General features: G+C 37.2%; 1 protein-coding gene across 1 annotated transcript; it reads left to right on the forward strand.

The window, feature by feature from the left end:
• Positions 1–1003: 1003 nt before the first annotated feature.
• Positions 1004–18993, forward strand: npdc1a (neural proliferation, differentiation and control, 1a). The gene is made up of 8 exons (XM_060891356.1): positions 1004–1220; positions 14162–14248; positions 14337–14525; positions 15316–15382; positions 15973–16057; positions 16196–16275; positions 16915–17014; positions 18264–18993. Exons 1-8 carry the CDS (start codon positions 1166–1168, stop codon positions 18333–18335), a joined length of 735 nt encoding a protein of 244 aa, XP_060747339.1. The 5' UTR covers positions 1004–1165; the 3' UTR covers positions 18336–18993.
• The last annotated feature ends 679 nt before the right edge of the window (positions 18994–19672 follow it).

Below are 19672 nucleotides of genomic sequence, written 5' to 3' on the forward strand. Positions count from 1 at the left end.
TCAGTCATTTATATATTTCAATAATCAGCTGTTATTAGTGTACTTGCTACTTCTTGAACAAAATCAGGGTCAGTTTATAAGGGGTGATGAAAGCAGAGATGGAACTGATTTTTTTATAAAGAATAAAATTAATTTTATTAATCCTTTTTTGATTTTATTAAAAGTTTTGTTTTTCCTCTGTTACGTCTTATTGTATTTATCATTCATGCCACAAAACAGCTGTTAAGCATCATCCTTTGAGTATGCACTTTACAGTTAAAAAAAAAAAAAAAAAAAGTTTTTGTTTTATCACTCGAGTAAGGTTTTAGATGCCGGCGTTTCTGAAAGATGAGGCACTGATGCTGATGTGAGTGTGGCTTCTGGTGAGGAAAATGGCTGCTGATGCAAGATCGTTTGTTAAATGTGCGTACTCAATGATCCCGGGGGCAAATACCAGAACTTTTATACCTTTATAATATACTAGGGTACGGTGGTGATGGGAAGTAACCTTTTAACAAGTATATTGTACATGATCTGTGTCCACATTAACCTTTATAGCAATTACATTAGGCCAGGTGTAGTGCAGGTTTTCATGAGCAAGGCCCTTAATCCTCATCCTCCTGTATAAAAATGAGATAAAAACTTTACTAAATGCTTGTAATGTAATGATGTCAAAAGTTATTAACTTGATTGTAATGTCAGTCTTCACCTTGCTTCAGCACCCCTACCTGCGGACACGCCCACTTCAGCGTCACTGTGTCATCGTCTTACGTAACCCCGCCCACTAACGCCTCACATGCTAGTTTTTTTGTTTACTTTTCTAAGGAATACCTAACTGTTTTGAAAGATTATGTATCTACATGCAAGGATACGGGGGGGAAAAACTTTTCAGCATTCAAGCAGGTATGTTTTCAATACAGTCACAGACTATAAGTGTTTATTAGGCATGGGATCTAATTACCTGTCTGTCAATCAACATTAGCTCCGCCCAGAAGGTGTGTGCTATATTTAGAACGGCGGTTTAGAAAGTGCCTCAGAGTGACAGGTTACTGAGGCGATAACGTGACTGGCTGCAGGGAGGTTTTATTGTCTGTCACGATTAAAGTGCGTTTCAGCCAAAGGACTATGGTGAAATAACAGCTCTGGGCTCTTTTCTGCTTCGTTAAGGGGAGAATTGGGCTTGAGGATGCTGTTTGTTCTGCTCGGCGGTTTTCTCACAGCTGTTAGCATTAGCATCTCAGGTAAGTTCTGTGTACATATGGGACGAGTTTAAATAAACTCTAACCAAACTAGACCGAGGGGGTTGTTGTTGTTGTTGTTGTTGTTGTTGTTGTTGTTGTTGTTCTTGGGGGAAAAACTTGCTTTTCATCCTGATGTTGAAAGATTTGGGTTAAAACTGAACATTTCTGACCTCGAATACATTCATTAAGATGTGTGGAGAAAGAAACTAGATGAAAAAATAGTCACTAGAAAGTCCTCAGGTCACGTCAACAACTTCTCGTTTGTCTGTGGACTGAAGCATCAATTATAATGAATAAATAAGATTTAAAAAAAAAAAAGAGAAATTATGAATAAGGTTTTTTTTTTTAAAAAAAAAAAAAAAGAGAAATTATGATGAATAAATAAAATTTAAAAAAAGAAATAATTATGAATAAGATTAAAAAAATAAATTATAATGAATAAATACAATTAAAAAGAGAAATTATGATGAATAAATAAGATAAAAAAAAAAGAGAAACCATGATGAATAAATAAGATTTAAAAAATGTATAATGTAAATCAGTAGATTTTAATTTTCATTAGATAAAATTATAGTGTTTGTGTGTGTGTGTATGGCACAAACATTACGTGTTCACAAAGTATTTACTTTCTATCAACAATGCAGTATTTAATAATAAAAATAAATAATAATGTTTAATTTATATAGCGCCTTTCCCAAGATCAAGGACGCTTTACAAGGTAACATACATATACGTTGGGCATTTGCCCAGGACGAAGGTTCATACATATACATATACATACATACATACATACATACATACATATACATATTCGTCGGACATTTGCCCAGGACGAAGGTTCATACATATACATATATACATACATATACATATTCGTCGGACATTTGCCCAGGACGAAAGATCACATGCAGCTGCATGAGATAATAACAGAAGACAGGACTAAACACAAAAACATACAGTACAAGAGATAGGACTCTACATAGTACACAGTACATACACCACATTTCAGAAAAATTAAGGACTCCTAATATATATCCATTTACTGGTAGTGAAGGTTGAAAAGGTGGATCTTAAGCCTTGATTTAAATTCAGACAGAGTGGTGATGGTTCTGAGTGCAATGGGTAGGGAGTTCCATAGTGTTGGAGCAATGACAGAAAAGTATTTTCTTTTATACAGAAAGAAAAGTTTCAGGCAGTTAAATGCTTGAATCTGATTGGTCAGAATGTGTGCACTGTAACATTAACAATTAAAATTGTTTACGTTAATGTAGTTTCCTTGTGATTGTGTTTTAAAGTAACAGATCATACATAGTATTTTAAACATGGTATTTTGTGGAAGAAATTTCTGAAGTTTTGTTAATGCTCTTGTTATCGTTTCTATAGTAACTATCATAAACAGTGGCTTGTATAGTAGACATCTTACATAAGAACATTAAAAGCATAGCATTATTGACATTAGTAGCAGGTGATGATCGTCATGTTACAAGTCTTTACATGTGTTCTGGTTAGTAAAAAAAAAAAACTGTTAATGTTCCATTTGAGACTTTACGACCCTTTGAAAATTATTCACTAAATATTAGTGTGCGTAGTCTATAGTGTGTACATTATTTGGGACACAACCAGGGATCTGTTGCTGCACAGAGATTGAGAGATTATGGAGAGCTGTTCTGTATTTTCTCATTTCCTATTTTGCTCTTTTATTTGCTCCCTCTTAATCTTCATAAGCTTGAACAGCTGGGCTGTTTTTCCCCGTCATCTATTTTCCAACTCTCAGCTCCATCTGCCTGCATATGCATCCTTTGCTTTTTGATTAAAAGCACCAGATTGATCTGAGATTAGATTAACCTTAATAAGAAGAAATCCTTCGCTCTTTACGGCAGACAAAACATGCCATGTGCGGCACAAAACGTTCCTCCCACAGAATGGATATGCCGTTTATCTTTTAGAGTTTTTAAAGATTCAGAATCTGCAGGGCCAGATATGTTGAAATGTGAAAGCAGGCTTGATGTTGGGATTATTCATTGCATACAGTTTAAATTTTTCATTGTGTTTAATATGATATTGGATGCCTAAAATTAAGCTTAGTTTGAATTTTGTGTATTCATATCTTGAGGAGAGAAAAATGGTTGAATGTTTACAGACCAGCTTCCAGCTTAAGAATTTATGAGGTCCCTAAGCAACTCTATGGGAGGAAAAGGAGTAAATCTAAAGCATGATGTGCATGTATATCAAATTAATTGATTTAATTTGGTTAACACCCTCTAGCAGATTTGGAGAGACTCAATGCAGCAACTATCAATGAGAGTGAAGACAGTAGAGCGCAAAGAGCACACACTGTTTCTTCTTCATCTCTTATGATGTGATGATGTACAATTTGTTGCCAGAAGTGGAATCCTAGTTGCACCACTGATTTGTATATATTTTTGTGTATAAATAGATGGTGTCAATAATCCTAAGGGACAGTAGCAAAAATCTGAAAAAACAATTTCAGTTTCTACACCAAAAAATGTTTCATTTAAATTATTAGGCCTCTGAGTACAATTTCTGAATTTTAAGATTTTTATTTTGAGACGTTTTAGATATTCCTGGCCTCACATTCAAACACTGACTCCCTTTCATGCTGGTGTCTCACAGGGATGGCTGCAGTACTCATCTGTAGAAACTTGTGGTTCAGGACTGTAAAGTAAATCCCTGTGGATTGTCTCATCTGTAAGCTTTGTTAATCCTCTCCACCTCTAAACACTCCTGGAGGCCTTTACTCCCCAGCGGGTTTGGCTACTGCCGTTTGTAAGGTCTGATAATGAATAACCCAATTACTATTTCCATGCAAATGTTAACCTTCGACTGTGGCTGGGGAGGACGGAAAAGTCAGCACTACTTCGTACTCCAGATATAGCAGGTAGCGTGAGACGAGAACAGGTGTATCTTAAACCTTACCCACTGCTGTGCTGCTAGTGGCCATACTTTCTGTTCATTATAGTTCATTGTTTTATTCCAAACACACCCACAAGAACACAGAGATCCAATCCAGCCATGTCCAAACATTTTAATGATGCACATCAAACATACACCCATGTCTCATCGCATTGCTGCGTACACACACTTTTATAAGTTCATTGCACAATGTTCTATTGATCTTTTCAGGAGGAACACCTAGAATGTAAACCTGATGTCAGACCTGTGTTTTTTTTGCTGTAACTGAGAAATATGTTAGGCTCCGGAATTGTCATCATTCGAGTTCTAGACATCATTCTTCAAGTCTTTTGGCACAGTAATAATGTTGATGAATGACTATTTGTGTATAGAAAATGATGCAGCCAGTTTTATAATTGATGCTGAGTGTAATGTGTTCTAGTGAAATTGTTTGTTTGGTACAGTGCAAAAAAATAAAAATATAGGGTTGTTTTTGGATTCATACATCTTGCATACATCTCGCTGTGTCATGCCCTACCTTAAGCTGAAAGGGGTTTAGCATACAAGCAAGAACACTAAAAAAAATGTAATACTGTATATAGATGAAAAAAGATATGAGGAAAAAAAATTCTTAGAAAAAGAAAAATCTTTTATTATTATTTGTGTTTTCCAGTTTTGTGCCTTTGCCTTTTGGCATTCATAAGTAAACACACATGAGCAAAATAAAACCCCGAACCAAATCAAGTAGCTGTCAAATGGGGCAAAAAAAGCGTTTGCCTTAACACTGGGAGGTTAAGTTTGTAGCTCAATGATCTGTAACCAAGAGCCAAGGAAGCAAAATTGGTCATGGTCATGTATGCAGACAGGCACAGGACTTTCCCCTCCAGTGTTCTGCTGCCCTATGACACAGCATGAGCAGCAGTTTGAAAAGATGTGCTTTGCTGGCTTTACATGTCTCAGAAGAGGCACAAGGTAACCTTCATCCTTTCTGGTCAGTAGCTGTCATGTGATTGCTGGCTGGTGGGTGGGAATTGTCAGGATATTAAACTAAGGACAAAAACATTTAATCATGATGACCTGCTGTTCAGTTCAAGTTTTAAGGCAGTGCAGGAACATTCAGTTCTCTCTCTCTGGAGTTTGATTGAGAGAGACAACACAAGAACCAAATGTAAACAATATACAGGTATAGACAATCACTCATTACCTGCTCTTTCTCCACAATCAAACCTACGTCACAGGAAATAAACTATAGCGGGTGACGTGGTTGTAAATATGTTAATCAAAAGCTACACTTAAATTAACCATTAAGCATTTTAACTGACTTCAAGCAGAAGACTTCAACTGGTCATCAGATCCATGTAGAGTATGTCAGATGTAGTTTTATCTCTGTTCAATAAAACCGTTTAACTGTTTTAACTGTGCTTTTTGATGTGGTAGCTCAGTAGGTGTTCAGCTACTGATCGGTAGGTCATTGGTTCAAATCCCAGGTCCACCAATTTGCCACTGCAGGGCCCCTGAGCAAGGCCCCTAACCCTCAATTGCTCAGGTGTATAAAATGAAATAAAAAATGTAAGTCACTCTGGATAAGAGTGTCTGGTACATGCCCATTTCAGATTTAGTCCATTTCAGATTTTATTTTTTTAGAAAAAAATAACGTCCATTCTTCTGGGAAGGCTTTCAACTAGATGGCGTGTGGCAGTAATGTTTGGTCTGGAGGTCTAGGGTACAGTCTGTGTTCCGGTTTATCCCAAAAGTGTTCAGTGGGGTTGAGGTCAGGGCTCAAGTGCTTCCACCTTCGCTAGCCTCGACAAACCACGTCTTCATGGAGCTTTGTGCGCGCGGGCATTGTTGTGATGGAAAATTTTTGGGGCCTCTTCGTTCCAGTGAAGGTAAATTGTTACAGCATACAATCGCATTCTGTACAATTTTGTGCTTCCATCTTTGTGGCAACAGTTTGAAGAAGAACCACATGAGTCTATGGCTTTGGATAGTCCATCCGCAGTTCAAGCATACTTTATTGGGACAGTGGTGGCTCAAGTGATAAGGCCCAGCAATGCCAAGCTGCAACCAGTGGGCCTTTTGAGCAAGACCCTTAACACTCACTGCTCCAGGGGCGCTGTATCCTAGCTGCCTCTGCGCTCCGACCCCGACCTCCTCAGTTGGGATATGCAAAGAAAAGAATTCCACTGTGCTCTAATGTATATGTGGTGATGACAAAGGCTTCCATGCCCCAATTTTATTTTATTTCCATTTCATTTCCTTTTCATTTCCATTTCATTTTAGAAACACGACCATGTGAGGGAAGGAAAAAAGATGAGAAAGATGAGTTGCATGAGAAACGTAGAACTTAGGATTTCCCAGAAGGAACAAAGCAGCCAAAGGTTTCCGGCACACAGAGAAAAGGAGTGTGTAAATGAAGTGTACTCAGCTGTCTGTGGGATCTAAAACTGGTTCCCTTAGTTTACAGGCAGAGCTGCATTTTAAGTAGCAGAGGCAGAGTGATAAGATGCTACCGGAGCTGGCCTTGCCCTTTTAAGCTCTTGTCTGTTTTTACATTCTCATGCTGCGATAGTTGGTCCGATTTCCTCATCAGAATCCGAAGGTCAGCATCAGACAAAAACATTTTAATGTTGAATGTTATTTTTTACAGTCTAGGCTATGTGCTTGTTTTAATTTTTCTCCTGTTCTCTGAACCCTGAGGCTCAGACCTCTGGTCATGTGAGGTAATTTCCAGCAGATTGCTATTGTTATTTGTAATTTGGTCAAATTGTGCAAATTGAGCTGCCATTTAAAATGTTTTGTTTATTAACCGTGTGTTTATTAATTCAGAACCACCCCCACTTCAAATTTACCATCACATTACACAAACACAAGATAGTCATTATATGGCATTATGTATTAGACTTTTTTCCCCTATTCTCACTTGCATGGGTAATTCCCATGTTCATACATGTTTAAAGCTGTATATATAAGAATTATATCACAGTATTACCTCAGTACATTCATTTGTTTATCTTTTTTTATCATCTCTATTATTTCTATCCCAGTAACACATGCACACACCTTTGTTCACACTTGGGACTAATTTATTATAAGCAAAGTGGAGGAACCTGGAGAACCTGAAGAGAACCAATGGGAGCACAGGGGGAGATTTGAGACTCAGACATATATCTGAATTTAAACCCCAAGCTTTGGAGTTGTGAGGCCAAACATATTGAATAAGAAACCACAGTTTGACACTCTGAACCTGCCTCACATCTGGCTCTCTTCTACATCTCAGCCAGAAAGTATTAATTTATTAAGCCACGTTGGCCAGTGGATCAACTCTTTTAGACTTTCATGCCTTGAAAGATATTGGGCCTCATCAATAATCCCTCTAAAACTATTCATAGGCAGACTGGGCAGGAGAACATAAGTATGACTGTGTTTGTGTGAGGTACAGTAAAGCTGCTCACCTGGTAAGAAGAAGTAAGAACTGAATTAATCATGAAAATCTCTGACCTTTGTAAAAGATCGAGTCATCATCGATTACTCACGTGTCCACTGCCCACACAGTGATCATGCAGCACAAGCCGATCTGTCTCACAGTCACATACATGCTTCTTGTTCCTCCTGTATCTGTCCTCCTCAGTAACATTCTACAGTGGACAAAGTACCCGAAAAAGCAGCAGTAACTCCAACTATATATAGGAGTATTAAATAATACAGACACCAAAAAAACTCAGTTTAGCTGACAAATAAAACATTAACAAATGCTCTAGATTCAGGAAAAAAGCTGATTTTTCAAATGATTCCAGTATAAAATTAGATTAGATGCTAATATTGGGTAGGATCCACTTTGCTCTCAGAACTGCCTCAAATCTTTACAAGGTGTTGGAAATCTTCCTTTCACATATTTCAGCTCCACATCGATCTAATTTGTAATGCAGATCTGTCAGCTACACCTCCTCGCATGTGATCACCTCCCGAATGTGCACTACTAAATTCAGATCTAGAGACTAGCGAGGTCAGTGAGGTCCTAACAAATCACTGTCATGGTCATAGAAACCATGGTATTGTGACCAGGTTCATTATCTTGATGGAAGTAACCATTATAAGATTGTGTCATTACACCACTTACTCCAGCCTGAACTGTCCACACAAGGAAGGTCGGATCCATGGAGTCATCTTGCCGACTTTAATTTATGACCCTGATCTGCGTATCACTGCTGAAATCGAGATTCTCTCTCAGAGCAACATGTAAAAGTTTTTCATTTGTGCTGAACATTTCTTCTAACTCTTAAGCATTCACTACTGAAGCAGTGAAGTTCTATCTTCATGAGCTCACTTACTCAAATACTAGTGCAGTAAATGGTTAATAGTGGTACGTGTACGTCATACAAAAAACCCTTCTGCACTAAGGAAGCAAAATTTAACAACACCGAGATAATTAGGTAGGAATATTCTAGTTAAACTGTTCTTCTGTTCTTGTGCTAGCAATCATTAACCAGTAAACACTGTTAGCAGCGCACACACGAGGATTAACTACAACAGGAAAAAAATTCCTACATCCTGCACGAAGAGGTTTTCTATGTCACAAGAAATGGAACTGAAATGTGTTCAGTGGTGCAACAGAAAAAGTAGAAAGCAGACTTTTCTGAAATGATCTTCTGATTTATTTTAGTTAGGAAGAATTAAACATGGACTAATTAGGAGTTCAGAGTTTGGTGGCATAGTGTTGAAAGATACCAAGGCCAGGAAATGATCCCATTGTGAGCGTGTTCCTGTCTTTCCTTTTCTACAGGAAGTCCATCAACTACTATTAGCAACGTGTGCAAAGAACTCTACGATAAAATACAACGCAGTTTCCAAAGCAAACAGACTGAATTTGAGCTCCAGCCTCTTCCATCTGTTCTGTTACCTTTTATTTCTCATGAAGTGTGAAATGAAACTTTAACTACTAAAATCAATCCTTATACAAGATTAGCAGTAAAGGTCAGTTAAAAGCACAGCTGAGGCAAGATATTAAGCAAACTGACAAATATTTCTGCACCGGTGCTTATGAGACTCCTGTCAAAGAAATGTCATACTAACACACTATAGGAGGGGGGGGGGGGGGTGTTTCAAGGAAGTAAGCTATAAAAACAGCTCCAGTAGCATCTCATTTTCTTTTCCACAGCTTGTTTGCTGAGCAGTTTCCTGTACACAAAGAGAACCAGTTTCTAGTCACATGGATGGTTGAGCACACTTAATTTGCCCATTACTTCTTTCTAATCTTCTTAAAGGGAACAAAAAAGTCTCTGGATAATAAGGAAACGTGTCTGCTTCTTGGCAGTCACCTTTCCCCCTGTGCTCTACTGCTCCTCTGACATACCAGGGTTATTTGTGTTCCACTTCTTAAGGAATGCTTGCTATGGATCTGCGAAAAGTGATTAATACGTGTGTTACTGTGTGACCTTACTGAAAAAAATCTTGGTCTTCAGGTGGTAGTGTGTTCATGGAGTTCACAGTTAGATCTCAAACAAAGGGTTGAGGTTGAGATGTTTTTTTTTTTGTTGTTTTTTTTTTTACCATGAGGTGAAATTTGTCCTCAAATTTACTTTAGATATTGTCACTTGATAACGTTAAAAAAGAATGTGACCATAGACATTCCCATTTATTCCCAAACTTCCCATTTATATACTATTTTATCAGATTAAGTTATGAGTAATTGATCGATTAGGGACCAGTCAGTGACCTGGCATTTTTTAAATTATGCAAACATATCGAAAAACTTTTATTGGTGTACAGAAAATAAAAACGTGATGTCCTTTCCGATAGACTCGACTTGAGAGGGTTAAATCTGTAAATAGATTCTTTAAGTAGTGCTTGTTTTGGGGAAAGTCTATCAAATAATTTTAACTCCAACTCCTACACAACCAGCACAGCTACGAAAACAGGAGTGTCTCAGGTGTCCGAGTCAGTTGCTCCACGGTAGAGCTGTATTAAAGACAGGCTTCTTCATCCCTTTTATAAGACTAGATATGCCATGCCTTGAAGTTCAATTCCTTTATGTCTTGCCATGACGTCCAACAAAAGAATGCAGCAGATTTAATGTGTAGAAATCGAAGGCTGTTTGTGAAGCAAAGCTCAGTGCAGACACGAACTTCACATTCACACGTGTACAAGGTACAGCATGCAGTCAGAAACTGTCTGTGGCATAAAAATAGAATTTGTAGTTACAATAGAATTTACCTCTACAGGCAGGAGAGGGGAAAGTAAATGTGGTATATTTATTTATAATTCTGGATGGTAGGAGTGGTCATGATGGCAGATTAATTCACCGTTGTCTTCTACGCTGTATGAATTAATTGTGTTTATTCGTGGTGCCAGTTGGGGAGACGTCCACGACCGTGCTGCTGTAACACAAGAATTTCCCACATGGTACCAATAAAATAAATGTATCTGTCACCCAGAACTGATTAATATAAAGCCAGGAAAATGATCAGTGGGAGTAGTGGAGGATGTAATAATATTACCAGCTGTTGCTCCTGGAACTGTAAGATTAGTGGTAGTTACATTGGTGGTAGTTTTTTTTTGCTCTTGCCATGCTAACACAAGCTGAGTAAAAGGATATTTGTCTGCCTTAGCGAAACCTCATGTTAGCCTTATTCTTACACAGTCTGGGGCATTCTGATATCTACATGCTGATATTTTTTAAATCATGTCTTGATTTAACTGAACCGAGTACTGAGGAACAGATTTATGCAATAAAGCAGCTCTAACACAAGGGGGCAGCATTGCTCGTTTACCGCATTTTGTGCAACATGCAAAAGTCTTAAGGGTTTTCCCACCTGGAATCCCCAGAACTCCCTGGATCCCTATTTTTCCTGTTATTTCATGTTTCATATTTCATTATATATGCTTATTATACTTCAAATTTTGTATCTTTATCAAAAGTAAGTTATGTAAAAGTAAACATTACAGACCTTCAGTGCATTGTATCAAGGCCGTTCTTTAGAAGAAAAAAAATCCCCAAACAAACAGCTCTATCTTTTTATTGCGCCAAGGATTTGTCTGCATTGTGTGTGATTACAGTGCAGTATTTCGGCCCCAGTTAGTAAAGTCAAAGATTATGCCTCTAGCTGCAGACCTGAGACATTGTTTGTTTGTTTTTTGTTTTTTATTTCCTTCTCATTTATCTGGACAATTGGTTGTGTAAGCCAGCAATTCAAACACTTTATAACAATTGCATTTACATCACAACTTCATCCTCCGTTTGTAAAAGCTCTTGTTCTTTCCTTGTCCTATATTTTTTGTTTGTTTTTGGGAACAATTATTTTTTTTTTACTCTGTTCTACACATTTTCCAGTCTATTTGTACTGCACCTTTAAACCAACTTGTATTTCTATTTTCTGTACTGCTTCTTGCGCCACATGGCTTAGGTCTGTAGAAAGCAACCGTTACACATCCTCCTGTGTTTCACTTCTTATTATTGTGGCTGTAGCTAAAATTTCATTTGTGTGCGTTAGAGCGCAAACTCTCTCGAAATTCATAAACTTGAACACTGGGTAGTTTGAAGCAGAGCAAAGAATTCAACATTAGCATGGAAAAAGACAAAAAAAGTTTTTTTTTTTTCTCTCTGACTGTCATTACATCCTGTAAACAACTTCAACTCTTCTCACTCCCCAAGTATTATCTCATTGAAGCATCAGCAACTTCATTTGTGTTTCTCTTGGTAAAAATCTAACATGCAAAATGTGTCCGTTGGATTTAGCATCTGGTGCTAATTCAGTTTGAGTGTGAGTGCGCGAGTGCTGTGTGCAGAGGCAACACATCTCTTTATAAGGAGCATATCTCTTTAACACACTCTTATTGCTTACGGAGTGCTGGAACTGACCGTGGACGCACAATTCCGTTACCTCACACACCGCCCTTCCCACTTCATTTCACCCCCCCTGAGGTGCAGATGGCACAGCCCACCTCCTCTGACACCTGCTGAGGAGTGCACTATGCAGCCTTGATGGAGGGGGGTCACAGAGTCACAAAGCAGTCAGTGAAAGTGCTGTGGCACCATATCAGGCATGTTCTAGGAGCCAGATGGCTGTCCTTCTGGACTACAGAGCAGCTCATCACCTCATTTCTCATTTCACTTTCATCACCAGAGCTCACTTTCACTTTTTTCTTCACAGGCAGCTGTAAATGCAGCTAAAATGTGCAAGCACTGTTTGATTTATTTTTTGTTCGTTTATCTTTAACATGGTTTCAGACGTTTTTACCGATTATCCCCACAAACATTTCTGCTCACTGTGTTATTAAAGATTCTGATGTGGAATGCTCGAGATGGTGATATTTGAATCTCTCGTGCCAGAGGGGGTGGTGGGTCCTGGGCGTGAAGTCCTTCGCCCCCTGCCGTGTCCCTCTGCTCGGCCACACACACTCCCCTGCTGGTTGCCAGGAGGGGATCTTCTATAGTCTTGGAATGCAGCTTACTGTCTGGCCAACAGTGCCATTAAATGATGCGCTTCTTTTGTTTCCTTTTCACAGCGTCTCAAACAAACAGCATGCTGGCACACTCTTACTCCCCTGGGACACACACTAGCACACACTCCATCCCCAAGGCTTACACATTCTCTTTTAGTCTGACAGATCGTTACAGCTGGATTACGCAGACTTCTCAAAAATGACAGCGAGCAGAAAGCCGGAGTGGCAAAAGAGCACATTTTGCAAGCCGTGTGTCGTATGTTCGGGTTGACGGCACGACCCAAAACACAAACAGTTATTTATTCACTCCCTTGCTTACTGTGAATTTCTACGCTGGGATTAGTGTTTAGATCTACAAAGAATAAACACAATGGACAGAAAATGACAGAAGTGAAAAGTAGATTAACAAGGAACTACAATCAGTATTAAAATCCATCCGATATCCCGACACTAATGAAGATATTTTCAGTATGATGTGGGAATTTGTTGGCAGATGTAGCTGTTGCTGGGGGGGGTGTTTTTGGCCAAAAATGGGTTAAAAGTATTACGGCACATTTTGACATTCAGTACACCTTAAGATGACTAAAACCCTGCTAGCTAAATGTTACACAGGGAATGTCAGACTGTTCTTTACTGTATTGCATGCAAATCAGACCTAAGCCTAATTGGTTCAGATCAAATTTAATCTTTTACATTTTCTAATTTCTCGCTTCTAGGGCTAGTCAGATTTCTGACTTTACATGTGTTAAGTTCAACATATTTCAGTTTAGGAAAGGATCAGAACTACAAATATTTGACCGTGTGTTCCTTGACCATGTTCTCAGACATTTAGGCTTTAAAGCACTAAACAAATCCACCAATCTATGGCTTCAATTATGTTTTTATTTATCATTTAGAACAAATGCAATAATTGAAAAGGGACAAAGATGGAAACTCAAAATTTTTGTACCAGAGAAATTTACACACTATCAGCCAAACACTGCGATTTTTAAAGGAGTTTGCGGTGTTTCAAAATTACACCAGATTAACCCAAGGCGCACTGTGTGACATGATTGCAACACATTTTCAAACCGAATCCCTCTTCGGTTCACGAAGTAAAAACCTCATACTGTATTATTTTAGAAAGTAATCACGTGTCTTCTCTGGTAGCAGTTTAAAAGAAGAATCCTGTGTCCAGTTTTCTTTAAAAAATGCACTCTGCAAGTTGCAACGCAAAATTTTAACACAAGAAGCAGAAAATCAAACATTTTTAGAGACAGCAATCACCACCATAATAATGGTACTTAAAATTGAACAATAGGATTTAACACCGTCTAATATATGAAGTCTTGAAAGTCACAAGTGTCCTGAAACTGAAAGTTTTCTCTTTTAAATGCGTCTCAACCACAAGTAAAGTTCTAGCAGTAAGTCTGATTAGGTAAAAAGACAGAACTGTCCAAAGAAAATGTCTAAAAGAAACTAAAGATTTTTGGGCTACCTGTTTTTTAATCCAGTTTGTGGGTACAAGTGAAGGCAATAAAGTAGTTTTAATCATTCTCTGTTTGTTGTGTGAAGAGTGAAAGTGACTCTGTTTCTCTTGTGTAAAGATGCATCCTTTACTGATCTCGACGAACAAATTGACTTCCTGTCTTCAGTCATTGCCAAGCAGCAAGTCTCAGATGTCAGGGAGTCAGGTTTGTGTCGCCCCTTTTACTCACTATATTTAGATTTATTTTTTTTATTTTCTGACATCTTTTCTTTATCTCTTTTACCCTCTCTCAGATTCTCCTAAGCCGAAGAGTCAGACCATGCCGAAGAGCGTGTACTCTAACTTGAGTACGGTAAAACCAGACACACACAGCCCCTTCGCCCCGACCCAACAAACTTTAAAACCCCCTGTAGCTCAGACAAAGGCTCCAGGTCATGGCAAGCACGTCGGCACGACCTTTCCAGAAGACGGCCTGATCGTTAGTATGTACCGGCGCCTCATCTCTCATCACTTATAGACGTTATAGAAAGAATAGGTTTTATGTATATATAATGTGTATATATAATGTGTGTGTATTAAATAATATTCTAGATGATTTTATATATAATTATTTAATACTCTACATATAGTAATAATTCTGTACATACAGTAAAATAATCTATGTTCAGAAGATCTTGGTGGTAGTATAACATGGCAAAAACTGCTGTGGGACAGGGTTTTGTTTTATTTTGTCTTTTTTTTTTTTTTTTGCACAAGTTCATGGCTGACCAACATTCCTTTCAGTCAGTTTCTCTCATACTAAAGAAAGTAGCATGAGAGAGTCCAGCAAAGCTATGCGCAAAAAAGTAACAGCAGCAAGTTCAGGACCAGAGCGCTCTCTGTGGATTTGTGTGTGTATGTGTGTGTATGTGTGTGTGTGTGTATGTGTGTGTGTGTGTATGTGTGTGTGTATGTGTGTGTGTATGTGTGTGTGTATGTGTGTGTGTATATGTGTGTGTATATGTGTGTGTGTATATATATAATATGTATATATATATATATATAATGTGTATGTGTGTATGTGTGTATATATATATATATATATATATATATATATATATATATATATATATATTTATATATATATACTTATATATATATATATTTATATATATATATATATATATATATATATATATATATATATATATATATATATATATATATATAAAATATTATTTGTGTGTGTCCTGACCGATCTCCATCTCTCCTCCCTGTGTGTCTGTGTCACAGTCATGATGTCTGCATTTATCATTTTGGGGACTGTGGCTCTCATCATGGCTGCTGTCTGTTGGTTTCGGTAAGATCTAGCACTCGTTCTGTGCAAGTCACAGGCGTGGTTTGTTTTTTTTTTTTTTTTTTTTTTTTTTGTATTTTGAGTAAGACCCTCAGCCTCTTGAGATAAGTAGAAACTGATTGAACGGAGCACAATGCTTTAACTCTGCATTTATTAAACCTATGTTTTCTATCAGGAGGGATTTATATAAGAACAACAGTGTCAGGGAGAAGCAAACCTCAAAGACTTTAAAGCTTTAAAATCTGCCAAATAAATGAATAAAACAGCAAAAGGAGTGAAAAAACATAATGGTTTTAATTTGCACTCTCTTTTATAATGGCTTTCATAATTTTATAATGGCTTTTTATTTTGCAAGAATATGCACTTTTTTTTCTAAATAACTTTAGATAAATTCTAAATAATATTTATGCATATACACAGTGATATAAAATATAAGGAGGAAATTCATGCATGTAGAAAGAAGGAAAAAACTAAGTATAATGTTTTGGAAGCTTGACATTCCCTTCTAAAGCAGAATTGTTTATAGAAATGATTATCTTTCGAATGAAGTATTAAGGATTTGTAATGTTTCAAATCATCTTTTGTTTCTGTAGGATACAGAAAGAGAGCCATTTGACTCAGAAAGCAGACTACCCTGCATTTCATGCGGTGGGAAGCAGCTACTCTAGCAGCAACTCGGTGAGCTAAAAGTGCATCACAGTAGAGGACTTGCAACGTTTTTGCTTTAAAGCTGAAGCCAGTGATTTGCTTCTTATTTGCTACCTTAAGGCTTGAGTCTCTTTCTTTGTCTCTTCCTCTTTGTGGTTTCTGTTGCAGTCGGGGGACAATAAGCTGGCTCACAGCGCTCAGATGTATCACTACCAACATCAGAAACAACAAATGCTCTCTATGGAAAAGTACACACTCTTATATCATTAACACCCTAAAGCTCCTTGGTCAGCCCGCACTTGATAACACACACATCATGTTTAGCATTCATTCCTTTTATTCTGAAATCAGGCATAAATTCAAATACTTGTTAAATACTTGATAATACTATAAAGGTCTAATTAATTGAACCGGCTTTGCTGAAACATTGACTCACGTGACACATAAAGTAGGAAAAGGGCATTGAATTGACACATGCCAATTATGGGATCATTTATTTTTGTATTAGACACCAGTCTAATTTCTATGTTTATATTGTTAGGAATTATTAATTAGTATATGATGCTTTCTCATTGGTTATCTCTGTACTAGGCATATATAGAGCATTAGACATTGTATTTCAATTTTCATTCACAAATTATTAAATAATTAAATGCTTTTATTCTGTCTGACACATAGGCAAAGTCATGACTGTATTGCTCTGCTATTATGTTATAACCTTTGTAGTTAGAATACATAGTGTTACAGATTCAGCCTCACTGCGGTAAGTTGTAGCAGAAACCTGACCTCACCAGTCTGAACTGTTGCTGTATTCTTTAACCGTTTATTTATATGCTGTAATTAATCAGCCGGCTTGGATTTCAGACAAGTTTTGCTTTAATCCACAGACACAAAGTCGAACCTAAAGTCTCTGAACCTGGAGTTGTGTCGGACGAGGAAACCGAAGAAGGAGACTTCACGGTATACGAGTGTCCCGGACTCGCACCGGTAAACAAAAAAATAAAGTGGCTTGTTTAGTTTGTCCCCATGCGTGACTGTGAGTAGGTAAAGCTACTCCTAACAGGGTGCACCGTTCATAGTGGACATGTCATGGATGTACTCTTTAGTGGAGTGTCCTGACGCCTTGCCTCACTACGGTATGCAGCTCACTGTGTGATTTATCTCTGGGAAATCAGACTACAGCGTTCTCTTTCGTGGTTTAAGAAGAAGACAAATTGTGCATGATGTAGTTTAGCCTTGAAGTACATGTGCTATTAAATGTCTTAGTCTCTCTCTTAATAATCCGGGCCTGTATTCATGAGAATTCTTAATGCAAAGTGTTCTAAGAAGAGAAATTCTTAGAAATGAGTGTGTTTCCTTTCACAACTAAGCAGAAGATCCTAGTATAGATAAGTTATACTCAACGCATCCTAACCCTTAAGAGGTTAAAGAGTAGAGAGGAAGACTTTTAAGAGGCTTAAGAGTTTCTTTAGCTGAGGAGAAAATGGCTAAAAGGTGAAGAGGAAGAAGAAATGTATTGTAGACAATGGATGATGGTGAGCTAATAAAACGCTACAGATTAGATTGTGTAGGGAATTGTGTATTTTGGTGTGATTGTGTATTTTTAATCTTATGAGCGATATGCTTACATCTCTGACAGAGCAGAAATGCCACAGTGCCAGAAGCAAGTCACTGTTAGATAGATAGATAGATAGATAGATAGATAGATAGATAGATAGATAGATAGATAGATAGATAGATAGATAGATGGATAGATAGATAGATTGATTGATTTTACAGGTCTAATTCTACCTATTCAACACTAATCCCAAAGTGAAGGCTTATAATAAACCCTATTTAAAAGTGCTTTTATTTATTTTATTTATTTTTATTGGACAAGGGCCCAGATCCCAGATCTTTCTTAAGATAATAGTTTAACTACATTTTCCAGTAGTGATGTAAGGATAAGGATAATTTTACATAGTTAAATGCCTTAGGAGCTGCACCATTAGAAGCTAGTAACAGCAAGTTTATGCACATGTGCATGTATTAGCAAAAAGTGTCATTACTAAATTTCCTGAAATCCAACTTGTATACTTCTGAAAATTAAATTAATAGTGGACATGTAGAAGTAGTAGTAATTATAATAAAAATAATAATAATGATAAACTGTTTTTTGTTTTTTTTCCACTGCTTCACTGTTTTTTTTTTGTTTTTTTTTTTTGTTTTTGTTTGTTTGTTTTTTTTCGTTTTTTAGACTGGAGAGATGGAAGTGAAGAATCCACTGTTTGACGACTCGACCTTACAGAACGGCAGGAACCACAAGTGACGTGGATGCCTACGCAAACACACCCTGCTCAACACATCCAGAAGTTACCTTTTCACTCAAAAGAACATTACACACACACTACACCTATCTAACACTGGACAGTGATTTCTTATTAGCTTAGTTCTTCAGAACAAAATATAATAGGAAAGACCTATTAAAACCCCCAAACCAAATAAGGATGAGGCCTGGATAAAAATAAACACAGAGCTTTAAAACGAACTAACTGAACTGTTCAATGCACTCATAATGAACACTGTGCACCCGGACAGCCCTAGTAACCTTTCCTCATACTTGTATACAGTCCCTCTTTTAAATTTTTTGCATGTTGATTGTGAAGCTGTTTCACATGATTATATTGAACATATGTGTTTTACATGCATACACTGCATTCCTTTATGAGTAGAAACTTTACCAGTTATGGGAAAACATTTTTATGTCAATTGTATATGAGTCTGTACCTTCTCATGCATTTTAGCGTTTTTTCTCCATTTTCATCAGCTGACCTGTTCTTGTCTGTACACCTCTTTCTTTCACATTTCCCATGTTGGTCTATTGTTGTCTAAACTTCTAGTCAGACTTTTTGTGTATACAGTATAAGCAACACAATCATCACAATACACAAGTCACTTTAGTAGAAATAAATTACCTTGTTAATGAAGCTTTTTGTTTGACTTGACTAAAAGGCAAAGCTGTGCCATGGAAACGGAGCCTTCAAACATGAAACATGGAATTTTTTTTATTAATTTTCAACACATACAGAATAGTTTATTTTATTCTTAGCCACTACTGTTTGCTAGGGTGTTAATGTTTGACCCATGAGAAAGTTCGTTAAACTCAACTTTATCACTCATTAAAACTAACTCTGGTCAGTTTGAGAAATGTTTCTAGAAGAAAATATTTCTGATAAACACGTTACTGTGTCTTAGCACACATCATCCTAAGAGTTTAGATGATTAAAGGCTCTTGGTTACAGTGTCACATGGACCATCATAAGACAAGTCAAATGGTAAAAACACTGAATACTTCCTTGTTTGTTATCTGTAGAAATACAGCCGTGTTCCAAATGCTCTTCCGGTTGATATTTTCAGCCTAGAAACATGCTAAACAAGCAGCAACCACACTGTTCTGTTGTAATGAAGAACAGAATAAAAAGCTACATCAATTCTGTATATAGATATTTAAATAACATCTTTTGAAAAAAGTCTGGAGTTTTCCAGCATGGGAAAATCTTCTCTTAGATCACTGTGTTCTATAAAGGGAATAAAATACTTCAGGATGGTAACATCAACATATGTAATAAACCTGTATGCCAATGCTTGACATTTCTAACTCCCTCA

The sequence above is a fragment of the Tachysurus vachellii genome, chromosome 17, assembly GCF_030014155.1.
Source record: "Tachysurus vachellii isolate PV-2020 chromosome 17, HZAU_Pvac_v1, whole genome shotgun sequence".
NCBI classification, from domain to species: domain Eukaryota; kingdom Metazoa; phylum Chordata; class Actinopteri; order Siluriformes; family Bagridae; genus Tachysurus; species Tachysurus vachellii.